The 14,901-nt window shown below is 37.9% G+C and overlaps 1 protein-coding gene across 1 annotated transcript; it reads right to left on the reverse strand.

The window, feature by feature from the left end:
* Positions 1 to 9,600: 9,600 nt before the first annotated feature.
* On the reverse strand, positions 9,601 to 10,821 carry LOC130712397 (protein FAR1-RELATED SEQUENCE 5-like). The gene has a single exon (XM_057562232.1). It carries the CDS (start codon positions 10,819 to 10,821, stop codon positions 9,601 to 9,603), a length of 1,221 nt encoding a protein of 406 aa, XP_057418215.1.
* Between the last annotated feature and the right edge of the window lie 4,080 nt (positions 10,822 to 14,901).

Raw genomic sequence — 14,901 nt, forward strand, 5'->3', positions numbered from 1 at the left:
TTGTTTTGGTTGTGTTAAAATCGGTGATAATCAAGTCTTGTTTTTTGTTAGATAGTTTTGTGTTTAAGGCAAAAAAATGTTGATTTCTCAGGATTTTTCCTTCCTAAATGGTTTTCCCTTGGTTGTTTGCAAAAAAGTTATGATCTTTATGTTGTTAATTGAGAACTTGTTCTGGAAATGAGTCCATTGAAGTTGCTCTACTGTGTATATTTGGAAAGGAACCTTGAAGATCATATGCATGTCATTTTTTGTGCAATCTAAATTTGAATATGTCATCGTATTCGGAAAGTAATTTTAGACTTGGGCTTCATGTGCTCTGTTTCGTTATCTTTAACGGGAATTTAATGGATAATGTTGCATGCAGACACTAGAATGAGTTTGGTGTATGGAATTTGTGCTCAGATTTATGTTGGTACCGTATATATATATTGTTTGCACTGCAATGAAATAGCAAGTTATCAAATTGTATTTCTTTTGCATTGTTTTGTATGGTTGAGTTGGTTTGATTTAGAAATGTGTATTATTTTGTGTTGAATATTTGAACTGATTTTAAGTGTTTTTGAAGAGATGAATAATGTCAGAAACAATGGTGTGGGAGGCCCTGATTTCAGTATTGAGTTAGACCTGAAAATGGTAATGGTCAAGAGCTCTGTTTTCCTATTTTCCATTTGTGCTGGTTATTTTTTTGGTCTATCTTTAAATGTTAATAGTTTTTTTGGAAAAAATATTAGGAGAGCTTGCAAGTTCCAAATGATTTTTTTGCGCAACACAGAAATGCTTTGGGGAATCAAGTTGTGATTAGGGATCCTGTAGGGGGTGAGTTCTCATTTAGGTTGCTCTGTGGGGGGCAAAGGAGGTTTGATATTTGAGTCTATGAATGAGATTGTGAAAAGGTATGGTTTGAAAGAAAATCATTTGGCTGATTTCTATTATGGTGGGAGGAACATGTTTTTTGTGAGGATATTGGATTGTATGCTGAATGAAATTAGCTATGATGTAGGCTCTTCCCAGAGGCAACCCATAGTAATAGATGATTGTAGTTCAGTTGAGATTGTTGAAGAGGAGGATATGGATGATGTTGCTGATGAGGAGGGGCTACAAGATGTTGGTGGAGAGTTTGTGGATGTTGTTGACAGTGAAGAAGATGATGGAATGGTGTAATTACGTGATGATGATGAGGATGATGGAATTATGCAATTAAGTGGTGGTGAGGAGGATGATGGTGTGGAAAGGGTTATTCATGAATTTGATAAGGTGATTACTAAGTCAGGTGCTACTAAAGGCCAAACCTTGGTAAGTCCTTATATAGAACAAGTTGTTTTTAAAATTTAATTGCCAAGTTAATTTGTTGTAAAAGTTATTTTAGAATCTAATACAATGTTTATTTTTTAGTTTTCAGCCCCTGCCTAAACTGTATGTTCAGAATCACATTAGGGCAAACTGGGAGCACATCATTCTTCAAACACCTGAGGGTAGAACCTATAGCTGTGAGCTGAAGAGAAGGAATCCTGGACACATTGATAGTCCGTGCCACATTGGAAAGGAATGGTATCAATATGTTAAGGATAATGAGTTGAAGCCGAGGGACACTGTCCACTTTAGCCCTGTTAGCACTTATAACAATATGGTTAAAGTCACCATTACTCGTAGGGCACATCAGTGAATTTAATGTTTTGTTGATCTTCCATATGTTGTTATTGGTTTGGACCTTGCTGTTTGGTTTACAACAGTAGCCTAATTTTGGTTTTGTAACTTTTGACAATTTGGATCTTGTGTGTGGTTTTGTTGTTTGGAATGAGTATGATGAACTTTGTGGTTGTTGTTTATGGATGTTGTTTGTTGGTGTCATGTTTATGGATGCTATTTAAAGATGCAATGCAATATCATTATGATTAATTTTTTAATTTATTGACTTTATAATAGTAGATTTTGTAGACAAAATTGTATGGCATCCCAATCTTTTTCTTCATCACCAAGAAGAAACATGCTGCAATTGTGGACTTGTTCCACTCCTTAGGACATCATGGTCCAGTGAAAACCAAGGACGAAGATATTATAAGTGTCCTTTGAAGGTATAATTTGTCTTTTTCTGATATTGTATGGAATTGTATGCAAGAAATGTAAAGGTTATGCAATGTTAACTGGATTTTGACTAGATTGATCCTCATATATTTGTAGGTATGTGGGTATTTTGACTGGATTGATCCTCCTGGGCAAGGAATTGTTGAATCCTCTGTGGAACCTGCGATGCACCATTTGCATTCTAATACAGCAGTTGGGGCACCAGTTGCGGCACCAGTTGCGAATAACTTTGAAGGCTTAGAGAGGACACTATCTTTGATCGCTGAATACAAGAGAAGGGAGCAAATGTATCTGGTCATTGTTGTTGTCTCATTGGTTGTTGCTATTCTATCAATTTTGTTTAAGTGAATTAAATTTGGCAGTGCGAAACAGTAAACATGATATTGGTTGGATTGTTTGAAGTTGTTGACATTTGTAGTCTCAAGTGACTTTGCATTTTTAAACTTAAGTTTTTCACAACTTTTCACATTTGTAGTCTCATGTGACTTTGCATTTAGGGTATGATTGATTTTTAAACTTAAGTTTTTCACAACTTAAGCGTCTATAATCACTAAATAATAGTACTTAAGCTTTTAAAATCACTTGTAGCATTTATAATGCTACAAGTGTTCGGATAAGTTTTAAAAGTTATGAAACAAGTTGGAAATCACCTAACCAAAAAAACCTTACAAAATATCATCACTTGTAGATATAAATTACTTAATGGCTTAAGCATTTACAATCACTTAGGTGATTTATCTCATTTTGTTACAACAAACCACAAGTTATTGTACCAGCGAGAGCAACATTTTCATAAGTATTAAATGACTTAATTTTAGGGTTTAGGGAATGTGAAAAGAAATTAATCATAAGATATCATAAGTGAATACTCATTGACAAATAAAGTGCTATAGTAAATGGCTTCAAAAGAAAGAGGCTAGAGAGCCTTCAAAATTCAAAATTAGGCTATTAAAACCTTACAAAATCAAAATTAGGCTACTCATGCCTTACAACGCAAAAAGCCATTGACAAATAAAGTGCTATAGCAAATGGCTTCAAAAGAAAGGGGCTATAGAGTCTTCAAAATTCAAAATTAGGCTATTAAAACCTTACAAAATCAAAATTAGGCTACCCATGCCTTACAACGCAAAAAGCCACGGCAAAAACACAAATTCACCATACTAAAGGTCCAAAAAAGATCACAATTTTAGCAAGTTTGAGGCACTTTTTTCTTCTTCTTTGCAGCTTCAACTATCCTTTGGTAATGAGTCAAAGCCTTTGATAGCATCTGTCCTTGAAGCAAGTTTTGCGAATGCAAAACAAGGTCCACACCTAGCTTCAATCTGGTGAAGGTATCGACCTACAATAGGTTAAAACTAAGTTATTATACAGCACATAGAAACCCATTTTTTGAACATGAAATAGCTGAAGTTGCAATGTGGCTCACCTTGATCTTGTACCCATTGCCTCCCATTTGGTTCATCCAAGATGAGACCCACACACCAGAATCATTTCTATATGGCAGCAGACAGAGCAGTCAAACGATGAATTACAAAAATTTATATTTGATGAACTCGTAAATTAAAGAAGATTCTAACTTACAAATCATTGCCTTGAGCACCCGCTCCTTCAGGAACAACCACTTTGAATGCAGAGACAATGGGTTTTGGAGTATCATATGAGGTATAAAATGAGTCATCAACCAGAAGCTCCTCTAAATAAATACACTATCCACCACAAAAAATATATTTAAAAAATTTAGGGTATGATTGATTTTTAAAAAAAGATGACAGACTTAATACAAGTTATTGTACTAGAAGTTTTGTGTGTCTAATCCTGGTTGACATTCTGCTTTGATCCGGAAAGCTATCCAGATAGACCACTTCCTCTTTATGGAAGTCCACCACCAAAAGATACCAGTGCTTGTTATCGTCATTAACAGGTACGAATATCTAAAGTGCAAGCAATTTTGTAAGAAAATGTAGTTGCAGAATTGGAGAAAAATTTGAACTGAAGTCATGGAATTACCTTTGATAGCAAGTCAACTTTCCCCATGAAGTGTTTTTGGTAGAATGTTTTTGTAGAATCAGGATGAGGAACCCATGACAAAACAGCTTGCTACAACGTATAGGAAAATAAGGGAATAATTACATCATGAAAGATCATTTTAATAATAATAAAAAGGGATTTCGAACAATACTGAAATGGTTGTTGGAAAAAACCAAAGTCATGGATTCTGCGCAAAGGCCTTCTCTCTTGTAGTCAGCATGCAAGCAAGCAAGTTAATGACATCCTCAGTGACATTTTGTTTTGGCATCAGGCTATGCAGCACACCTCGGTTGCCGTCTGTGAATGGGATATTAGGCTTTACCATATTCTCCTTCCTGTATCCATATTAAAATAAGTATCAATCAACCAAGCAGCATATTCTCCGTCCTGTTGTAATAGTTAATGGCTTACCAAGCAGCATCCTCCTTCTTGGTTTTCTTGAAGACATATGTTGCGACAGCCATCTCTGCATAACATAGTTTACTGGTGTGTTCTGCTTTGAATATTTTTGGCAGGAACTACATTGAAAGTCATTATAAGAAATTATTTAAATACACCAACTCAATAACTATTTCATATTAGCACAACTTACTGGTGGAATCATCAATGGTTCTGATATCTTTGGAGTATTTTTGATCGGCGAGAGCTCAAGGTCATAACTCATAACTTTGGGTGGGTTAAACAGTTTTCTAACAAATGACCTGGAGTTTTCAGCAACTGGATCACACAGTGGGGTTGCCAGTTCATGAGTTGGTGTTGGCAGTTCATTGGTTGGGGTTGGAAGTTCATGAGTTGGTGTTGGCAATTCAGTGAAAGGGGGAATCAACTTATTCATAATTTTTTCAATCTCAGCTGGCATTGTAGTGGTTGAAGGTTGAACAGGGCTTTGAAAAACTGTTGACGAAGATGGTTCGAATTGGGATGGTAATGATGGTTGGATGGCCATACCATTGGATTTCATCACCGTTTGTGTCAACCACCCAATACTCTTCATGACAGCATTCAAGTTTGCCTCCATCAGTTTCAGCTTATTTTCATCCACCACTTCCTGAAATAATCATCAAAAATACAACATTCAGCAAGTAAACATCATATTTTGAAAACGAACATCATAAATGCAAGAGATTTATGCAAACAAGAAACCTTTTTTTTCTTATCCTTTGGGTTTTGCTTTTGCTTATCTTCTGAAAGACTCATGTGCACTTCTTCCAGCGATATTTGATTACTACATTCAGCAAGCCAGATTAGTCAGTTTGCATAAAAATTGCAACCCCAATTTTCATCACCAAATTGCAACCCCAATTTTCATCCCCAAATTACAGCCCTAATTTTCAATCAAAAATTTCATCCCAAAATTAAAACATCAAACAATCACGACGAAGTTAAAACCCTAAATTACACCATGACTTGAAATAGAACATGAACAAGAAACTCTAACCTGGAAGAAAGAAGAATCAAAGTTGGGTTCGCCATATCCGGAGAATTTACAGAGTTGCATTCGACCTCTGGGTGTGGTCTCTTACGCAGGCTTCATCGAACGGGGGCTCCCTTCGTTTTCATGGTGGCTTCCAATTAGAGGATGGTTTCAAGAAACAAGGGTTTACGTTACTTACTAAGACCATTATAAATGGAAGCCATATATGTGAAAAGAAATTGAATCGAAAAGGTTTGACAATTGATGATAACATGGTTGTATTGAGAAAATCAACAGACGCACGCACGACTGCTCATCAATACGCACTGCAGCAGCAATGACGGAATGCCCTTCTCCAAGCACCCTCTTCAGCTTCCTATTTCTAACCTTTAAACTCGTTTCATGCTTATTTAATATTTATAGTAAGGTTTTTTTAATTTCTATTGGCCACATAAGACATATTAAATAAATTAATTCAACATAGTAAATATGAGACACGACACCAACCAATGAAATAGGCTTGCCATTAGTGGCGGCTAATGCATCCACGGTTTCGTTAAGTGACGTTGGACTCTTAAGTGCTTGAAGTAACCCTAAAGGACGATGGTATCATCAATGAAACATGCTTGCCATTAGTGGCGGCTAATGCATCCGCGGTTTTGTTAAGTGACATTGGACTCTTAAGTGCTTAAAGTAACCCTAAAGGACGATGGTGTCATCAATGAAACATGCTTGCCATTAGTGCTGGCTAATGCATCCGCGGTTTCGTTAAGTGATGTTGGACTCTTAAGTGCTTAAAGTAACCCTAAAGGACGATGGTGTCATTAATGAAACACGATGGTGTCATTAATGATACATGCTTGCCATTAGTGGCGGCTATGCATCCGCTATTTCGTTAAGTGACGTTGGACTCTTAAGTGCTTAAAGTAACCCTAAAGGACGATGGTGTCATCAATGAAACACGATGGTGTCATCAATGAAACATGCTTGCCATTAGTGGCGGCTAATGCATCCGCGGTTTCGTTAAGTGACGTTGGACTCTTAAGTGCTTAAAGTAACACTAAAGGACGATGGTGTCATTAATGAAACACGATGGTGTCATCAATGAAACATGCTTGCCATTAGTGGCGGCTAATGCATCCGCGGTTTCGTTAAGTGACGTTGGACTCTTAAGTGCTTAAAGTAACCCTAAAGGACGATGGTGTCATCAATGAAACACGATGGTGTCATCAATGAAACATGCTTGCCATTAGTGGCGACTAATGCATCCGCGGTTTCGTTAAGTGACGTTGGACTCTTAAGTGCTTAAAGTAACCCTAAAGGACGATGGTTCATCAATGAAACATGCTTGCCATTAGTGGCGGCTAATGCATCCGCGGTTTCGTTAAGTGACGTTGGACTCTTAAGTGCTTAAAGTAACCCTAAAGGACGATGGTGTCATCAATGAAACACGATGGTGTCATCAATGAAACATGCTTGCCATTAGTGGCGGCTAATGCATCCGCGGTTTCGTTAAGTGACGTTGGACTCTTAAATGCTTAAAGTAACCCTAAAGGACGATGGTGTCATCAATGAAACATGCTTGCCATTAGTGGCGGCTAATGCATCCGCGGTTTCGTTAAGTGACGTTGGACTCTTAAGTGCTTAAAGTAACCCTAAGGACAATGGTGTCATCAATGAAACACGATGGTGTCATCAATGAAACATGCTTGCCATTAGTGGCGGCTAATGCATCCGCGGTTTCGGTAAGTGACGTTGGACTCTTAAGTGCTTAAATTAACCCTAAGGACTCTTAATTAATAGTATAAAATTAATAGTTTCAAGGTCTTATCCAAAACAATTGCTTTGGTTTAGTGGTAAGTATAAATAAGGGTCTGCTTGTTGCTGGTCTTGTGTTCGAAACAAGGTGATGGAAACAAATGCTCAGATTAACTGAAGCAAAAGAGCACACGAAATTCCAATTTGCAGGAAGATGGAAGGGAAGAGCGAAGGGACTTACCACGTTGTCAACAAAAACGCCGCCTCCAACGATGAAGAACTCTAACCTCACAATCCCGCCGCAAACACTGCTAAAGCTTAATCACTAACCCTAAATCACTCAACCCTACTTTATACAATGCCTCAAAATCTATTCTCATTAATGTAAATTTAAAAAATAGGATCTAATAATAGTATAAATTTAATAGTTTCAATGACTTTTACAACCAAAAGCTTTGGTTCAGTGGTTTGTAAAATTGAGTGGTTGTTTGTGGTCCTGTCTTCGAATCCACCCCATTATACTTTTTTTTTTTTAATTTCATGGTTATATTTCATAAACCTTAGTTAGACAATGCTTATTTTTGCACAATTGCACCAATATTATTAGGAAAAAAATAACAATGACAGCATCCAAGTAGAAACATTATCAGGAAAATCATTGTCTTATACCACCATAATTCAAATTCTTCCAGTACATAAACAAACCGCAGCAACAAATTACATCAAGTTTTTGCAAAATTTGGTAAACAAAAGTCATTGCATATCAATAACTTGGACAAAACTAATCCTTTTTTGCCACCTTTGCTCTCCTCTCAACCTCATGAATAGTGGACAAAAACTGTTGACTTCCACTAGAAGAAGGGAAATAGGAATATGGAGGAAACAAATGGAAAATCTGGCTAGATGGGGGAAATTGAGGAAACATATTCATTCCGTCCCCAAAATTCAGCAGAGGACCTGCAACATCAATTTGTGGACCAGCTGACGGTGATAAGACATCACGTTCATTAGTTTCCAAACTACCAATATTGTCATTATCTCCAACCTATACTTTGTACCCAAATATTTGTTAATATTCATTCAATTACAGTGATGTAAAATAAATCAAAGCATCACTAAACAGGGTGTTTACGCTTGCCTTTCTTTTAGCTTTGCCTCTATGCCTTGAAGAAGAACCTCAATTATCTCCTCCTTCTAATGACACCACAGTCTGCAGTTGCAAACAAAAGAATCAAAACACTATGTTTCAATAACAATAACAAATTGCCAAAAACAAGAAACAAGATTGCCTTACATTTTCAGTAATGCTATCATCATCCAGCTCAACTGATGAATCTCCTTCATCATCTCCGACGCCCTCAAATAATGTAGGACATGTCCTGATTGTGTGGCCACTCTTTCTGCAATTAGAACAGAGTCTTTTCTTCCTCTTAGTATTCAACTTATTTCGTGCACCTCGGGTTCTCACAACAGTAGGATCACGAATCACAAATAAATTGCCTTCAGTAGATTTCGGATGACGACGTTTCTGAACTTTCGATACCAGTTTGTATATCCTCAATTACGGCTGAAAAATTGGAAGCATCATCAGCGGCATATTCACTAAGATAATTGCATGCAGCAGAAATGGCACCTCTACGCAACAATTTCACTTTTTCAGAATCAAACTCAATGGAGGGTATTGTGTGTATGAAATCCACGTTCGCAGTCTTCAACCACCGGTTGGAAACAAGAGATGCAGGAAATGTGGTGAAGTCCTCAATCCTCATCGCACATATGATGTGAGAACAAGGAATGCCCTTAAAATCAGATAGCCCACAATGACACTCAAATGTAATCTGATTCTTATCATAAACAACCAAGTATTGAGAACTGGACCTGCCACACACACTCAGCTTTATCATTATTGTGTTGCAGACCTCTGACCGTTCAACAAGGTTAAGGCTTAAAGCTTGTTCCATGACATGCCTAACTTCCCTAAACATATTTCTGGTCAACAGTTTTGCAGCTCCTTGTTCAATGCCACTCAAAGCAGTGGTTAACACAGGCTCCCCATAACATGAACTAAAGTCAGAGACTGACTCATTGTGCATATACTCTTCCACAGCTCTCTCAAAATTATAAATGAAATCCAACATGCTATTTTTGCACGACACATACGTCTTATTGAAAGAGTTGATACCTTCACATAGCGAGGTAGTCCTAATGCCAGCAAAAAATCGCTCTCTCATAAATGCAGCAGCCCACATCTCCTTTGTTTCATACATTTGTCTAATCCATTTGTCCTCACCAAGATAATACTTTTCAACCATAGTCTGTCACTTTGATTCAAACCGCTGAGGACTGAAATTACCAAAGATCAAATAGTTAAAGTCATCTAAGAAATTATCCAAATGAATTTTCTTAACTGCATTTTGCTGAATGTGCCATCCACAAAGCCTGTGGGTTGAATTTGGAAACACAACCTTTATTGCCTCACGCATAGCTTTATCTCCATCTGTCACGAAAGCTTTAGGATGCTTCCCAAACATAGCTTCATCCAATCTCTGCAAAACCCACCTGTAAGTATCCACGGTCTCGTCAGAAACCAATGCACAAGCAAAAATGGCAGTCTCCTTGTGATGATTGTAACCAGAAAATATAACAACAGGCTTGTTGTACTTGTTCTTTTTGTAAGTGCTGTCAAACACTACTACATCTCCAAAAGCTTGGTAGTCAAGACGACTGGTTCCATCACACCAAAATAATTTTTCAAGATTATCATTACTTGTTCTCGTGAACCTGAAATAGAACATCGAATCCTTCTCCCCTTTACGCGTAAAATAGTTTAATGAACCAGCAACATCACCAGCACCTGAACTTATTCTTTTATTCTTATCAACATGGTTGTACAAGTCCTTTTTCAAAAAATCAACTGAATCATGACCTCCTTTTTGTCCCATCAAGAGACCCATTATGTTGCAACTCCTCACGCCATACAGCTTTAGTGTGTCAACTTGAGCCTTGTCACCATTCGTCAATTCCCTGAATGCCGAGATTAAATGAACTTGCTGAGCCAGTGTCAAATCATGATTGTGCTCAGGTTCAAAATAATAAACCCTCCACTTCTTGGACTTTGCCTCTAAACGTACACGAAATTTAGCCTGGCATGATACTCTGGTAATTGGCTTAGCCTCTTTCACTCGACTAACCTTTTTCAAATGCTTTTCATGTCTCTCACCCTCCCTATTACAAACAAGCTGGCGACTAATAACATTACCCTTTGCATCGCGCCGAACATCATCCTTCCTAACCCCAAAACCTTTAAACTGGGCATAGTGCTGGTAAAACTCAATGGCATCCTGCTCAGACAAAAACTCTAGCTCCCTAATTTCATCAATACTCAACTCGGGAACTAACTTGCACTGTTGCTGGCCCTCCTCATTATTGACCACATCATCTTCATCAGAATTACCTGAGTTATCATCCAGATCCTCAGACTCATTCATGCCACCAAAATTAGACAAGTTCGCACGAGACTCTTCATTAATTTCCGCCATTTCAGGACAACCTACAATGAAACAGAGACATTAATCCCAGCTCTTACTTCTTCCTTGTAATAAGAAACTCAGAAAAACATCTAAATGAAACAACATCAAGGGCATAACAAAACACCCTAAATCCCATAAAGATGCAAATTTCCAGTCACGCCTATGAAGGACATGAATCCCAGATTTTTTTGAAAACTAATTGTCTCCAAACCTAATACCCTAATCCCCAAAATCACACAAACACGAATCGGGTTTTAAATTTTTTGAAAGGATTTGGATTGTCATTGACTATGACGATAAAACCATAAACCCTAAATTCATAATAAGCATGAATCCCATATTTTTTTGAAAAACTAATTCACTCAAAAATCCTAAGCTTTTAAACCCTAATCCCCAAAATCTTACAAACAAGATTATTCAACTAAAATATAATGGAAGATATTTTAAAAAAACAAACCTTCAGATCTTGAATCTTCACCCGTGAAGTAGAACGCAGATGGAGGATGACTCAAAACGAGTATTTCACCGATTCACGTAGCAAAGAAATTAGGGGAACGCGAATTAGGTGTCTTGTCTGCTGGTGAAGATGAGTGAAGTATTCGAGGGAGAGTAGAAGAGAGACAGAGAGTGAGAGGTTGAAGATGAGTGGAAGAGTGATGTAAGGCCCAAGTTTTTAAACTTATAACAAGTAAATAGAATCCTATTCACGATTAGGGTTGATGTATCGTGAAGGGAAACCTGAACAAGAGTTTACGAAATGAAATAAATTTATGAAGGAGAAAGTTCAGGAAAAGTCAAAGGATTTCATCATGATCGATTAAAGTTATAGCACGATCGTTATACGCTTAAACCTAGGTCAGAAACCCTAGTATATAGCTAGTTTTCACTTTTAGGCACGATGGAAGTTAATTCCAAAAATCTTCAGAGAAATGTTAGAACTTCTCTTTTTCCATATATCACAATCGTTTCGAGGCGAAACTCTAGAATCTACGAACGTCCGATTCCAATCATCGGAAGTTTGCCGAAACCGAAACCCTGGTATTTCAAAACCCTAGAATCACCCGACTATGAGGACTTTTTCTATTCGGAACATCAAATGAATATTCCACACACGTACACCCATTTCTCTTGATGATTTCAATCTTTCTTCAGAAGGAAGTTTTCTATTCCGACATCCGATGCAAAAAGCAACTTATCGGGTAAAATAGTTTTACACCGACTTTGCATTAGTTACCAAAAATACAAGGAGACCTCATTTTAGTTTTGGAATTATTTCGCCAAAACCTATCTTAGAATTCATGGAGAATGAAGCCGGAAAAATCAGATTCGCGAAACTTTCATTTTACCGCGTTTTGCCAACCTCTATATATAGCCAAGAATGAGAAAAAAACACAAATATCTTACCCATTTTCCCCAAGGAGGCCGCGAGTTTGCATAAGGGAGGAGGAGAAGATATTTTGTTCAATCCTTGCTTGATCGTTGATTAATCAGTTGCTGCTTCAAGGTTTCGAGGTATAGTCGCTAATCCTTACCTCTGATCGCTTTTTCCATAGCTTTTCTATAAACTTTTCTGAGCTGATAGTTTTGAGGTTTTTGCAAAACTATTCTGAATATTTCATTTTTGATTCTAAACATCTTCCTTACGTGCCCAAGATCACTTCTGTCGGATTAGTTTTTCCGTTATGTCGCCGAAATTCCGCCGGAATCAATTTATGCCTTAAATACCCATTTTTGGAGTAAAGCTTCAACCTTTAGGCTGAAAACTATCGCCTTAGCTTAGTGCTAGTAGGATTAGTTGTCATAAACGTCGTTGGTGACGTCCCTGTCAAATTTGCTTTTTGGGATTTTAGTTTTGAAATTCTAAGTTAAAAATCATGACCAAAATACCCCTGCGACAGTTTTTGATCCGATAATTTTTCCGAGTTTAGAATACCCTTAGTTATGGCTAATAATAACCTAGGAACCAAGTTTGATCGAAGAAAAATCGAACCCTACAATTACCAAAAGTGGCCGAGCCCTATAGGGGAGGAGGAGGAAAATTCCTTTTTCGAAAACTTGTCCTTTCGCGCTAGATTATCGTACCTCGGAGTATGTACTACTTCGTGTAACCTTAGTAAGTATTGGTAGCTTAGTTTCCGATAGATTCTGATAGTATTTCTGTGGTTTTGCTCTAAAGGTGATTTTGAGGAATTTCCAGAGGAGCAAGGCTTTGATTGTGTAGGAGCATTCAAAGAGAATCCTAGAAAATCTACAGGTGAGGGCTACTCACTGAATCTCTAGTTAATGCTTAGGGTCGATGCTTTCGACATTGATTTACTGTTTATGCACTTGTTTGTGTTTGATTGGAAAAATGTTTTCTGAGGCTTCGGCTGACAATGTAGATTGTAACACCCCGATTTCGGTGGCGTCACTTTCGTAACCAAAAGAAATACTTAATGCGGAAAACGTGAATTATTTTTTTTCGATAATAAAATGAAAGACTGAAGGTAAATAAACTTCTCGACAAAAGGTAAAAGAGAACTAATATACATCTACGTAAATATATACATGCCCACACTAGTACCAGCCACATCGCGAGTAACCTCAAGCGACGGGTGACAGAAGAAAGTAACGCCCGAAGGCAAAAGTACAAACCAAAAGAAAAGTCAAGTGTCCGCAACACTATCCCTCAAAATGAGAATGAGTTAGCCCAGATGGCCTAAAACAAGACCTCTTAGCCCAACCAACTCCCTGTGATCCCCGTAGAGGAACCACACAAAAAGCTATAGGCGGGAAACTACCCTGTCCCCAAAGAAACAATGACGGTCAGAGCTAAGACTCTACTCCTACACTAATCCCTACTCGAGTAAGTCGCTCGGTGGCCAGCGGGGTCGACCACCCCTGAACCGTAACAGTATATCTATATACCTTCGGGTACAGTATATACCTTCGGGTACAGTATATCTATATACCTTCGGGTATAGTATATCTATATACCTTCGGGTACAGTATATACCTTCGGGTACAGCATGCCTTCGGGTAACTCGGGCATTCGTTGGAGGGAAAAGTCGACCCGCAGGGTTAGGACTGATCCGACTATGTCAAGGTTGTAAGTGACACCCGAGGGTTATGGTCGGCACAATGCTAGTGCTAGGACCGACTCGATCGTGCCCAGCCTATTTCTTCCGGAACCTTCTTAATTGACGTTGCATTGACATATCATGCACTCTAACTATATCTGTTGAGATATTGATGATTTGATGTTGATAAACTGTACCCAAAGGTATATATTGATCACGTTGCATTGACATATCCAACTGTCGGTATCCTTCTTAATTGACGTTGCATTGACATATCATGCACTCTAACTATATCTGTTGAGATATTGTATTTGATGGGGACTGACAGACGCCTGGCAGCAGGCCGACCGCCCAAACACAAACATACAAACAAAGCCAAGGTGCTAGGGTCAACTTACAGAATACAATAGATATACAATCAACATGAGATAAATGGGGTATATATATATGTTGTATATATACATATAAGTTATGTATAGTGCATAACACATAAATCAAGTCGAATTTCATCGACACCTAAAGCATTATCTAGTAATTCAGAGAGTAGCCCTCACAAATAAGTCATTGCATTTCATGCAACATACATGAAAGACAAGTTTTCAAGACCCGGAGCGAAATGTCTATTACTGAAGCTTTCGACGAGGACTCGGACTTCATGGCTGATCGAGGGAGAGTCGATAATAGTAGTGTGGGATATGGGTGGTTAGAGTCTTTTGAGTTGGTTGTCACTGTCATAGCTCTGATTCGTCTTACTTTTGGGACCGGGTAGGTTCCCGATATATGGCTTTTTTGTGTGGTTCTCTTGCTGAGGATCACAGAGAGTCTGTCGGACTATAGGGGTCTTGGGTTGAGGCCATTTTGAGGCCGACTTTCTCTTGGATAGTGGTATATTTGATTGTTATGTTGATAAACATCGTTATGTGTTTTGATGATTGAATTGTATTAGGGAGTTGATACAATACATAACTTATATGTATATATACAACATATATATATACCCCCTTTATCTCATGTTGATTGTATATCTATT

Source organism: Lotus japonicus, chromosome 4 (assembly GCF_012489685.1).
Source record: "Lotus japonicus ecotype B-129 chromosome 4, LjGifu_v1.2".
Lineage (NCBI taxonomy): Eukaryota > Viridiplantae > Streptophyta > Magnoliopsida > Fabales > Fabaceae > Lotus > Lotus japonicus.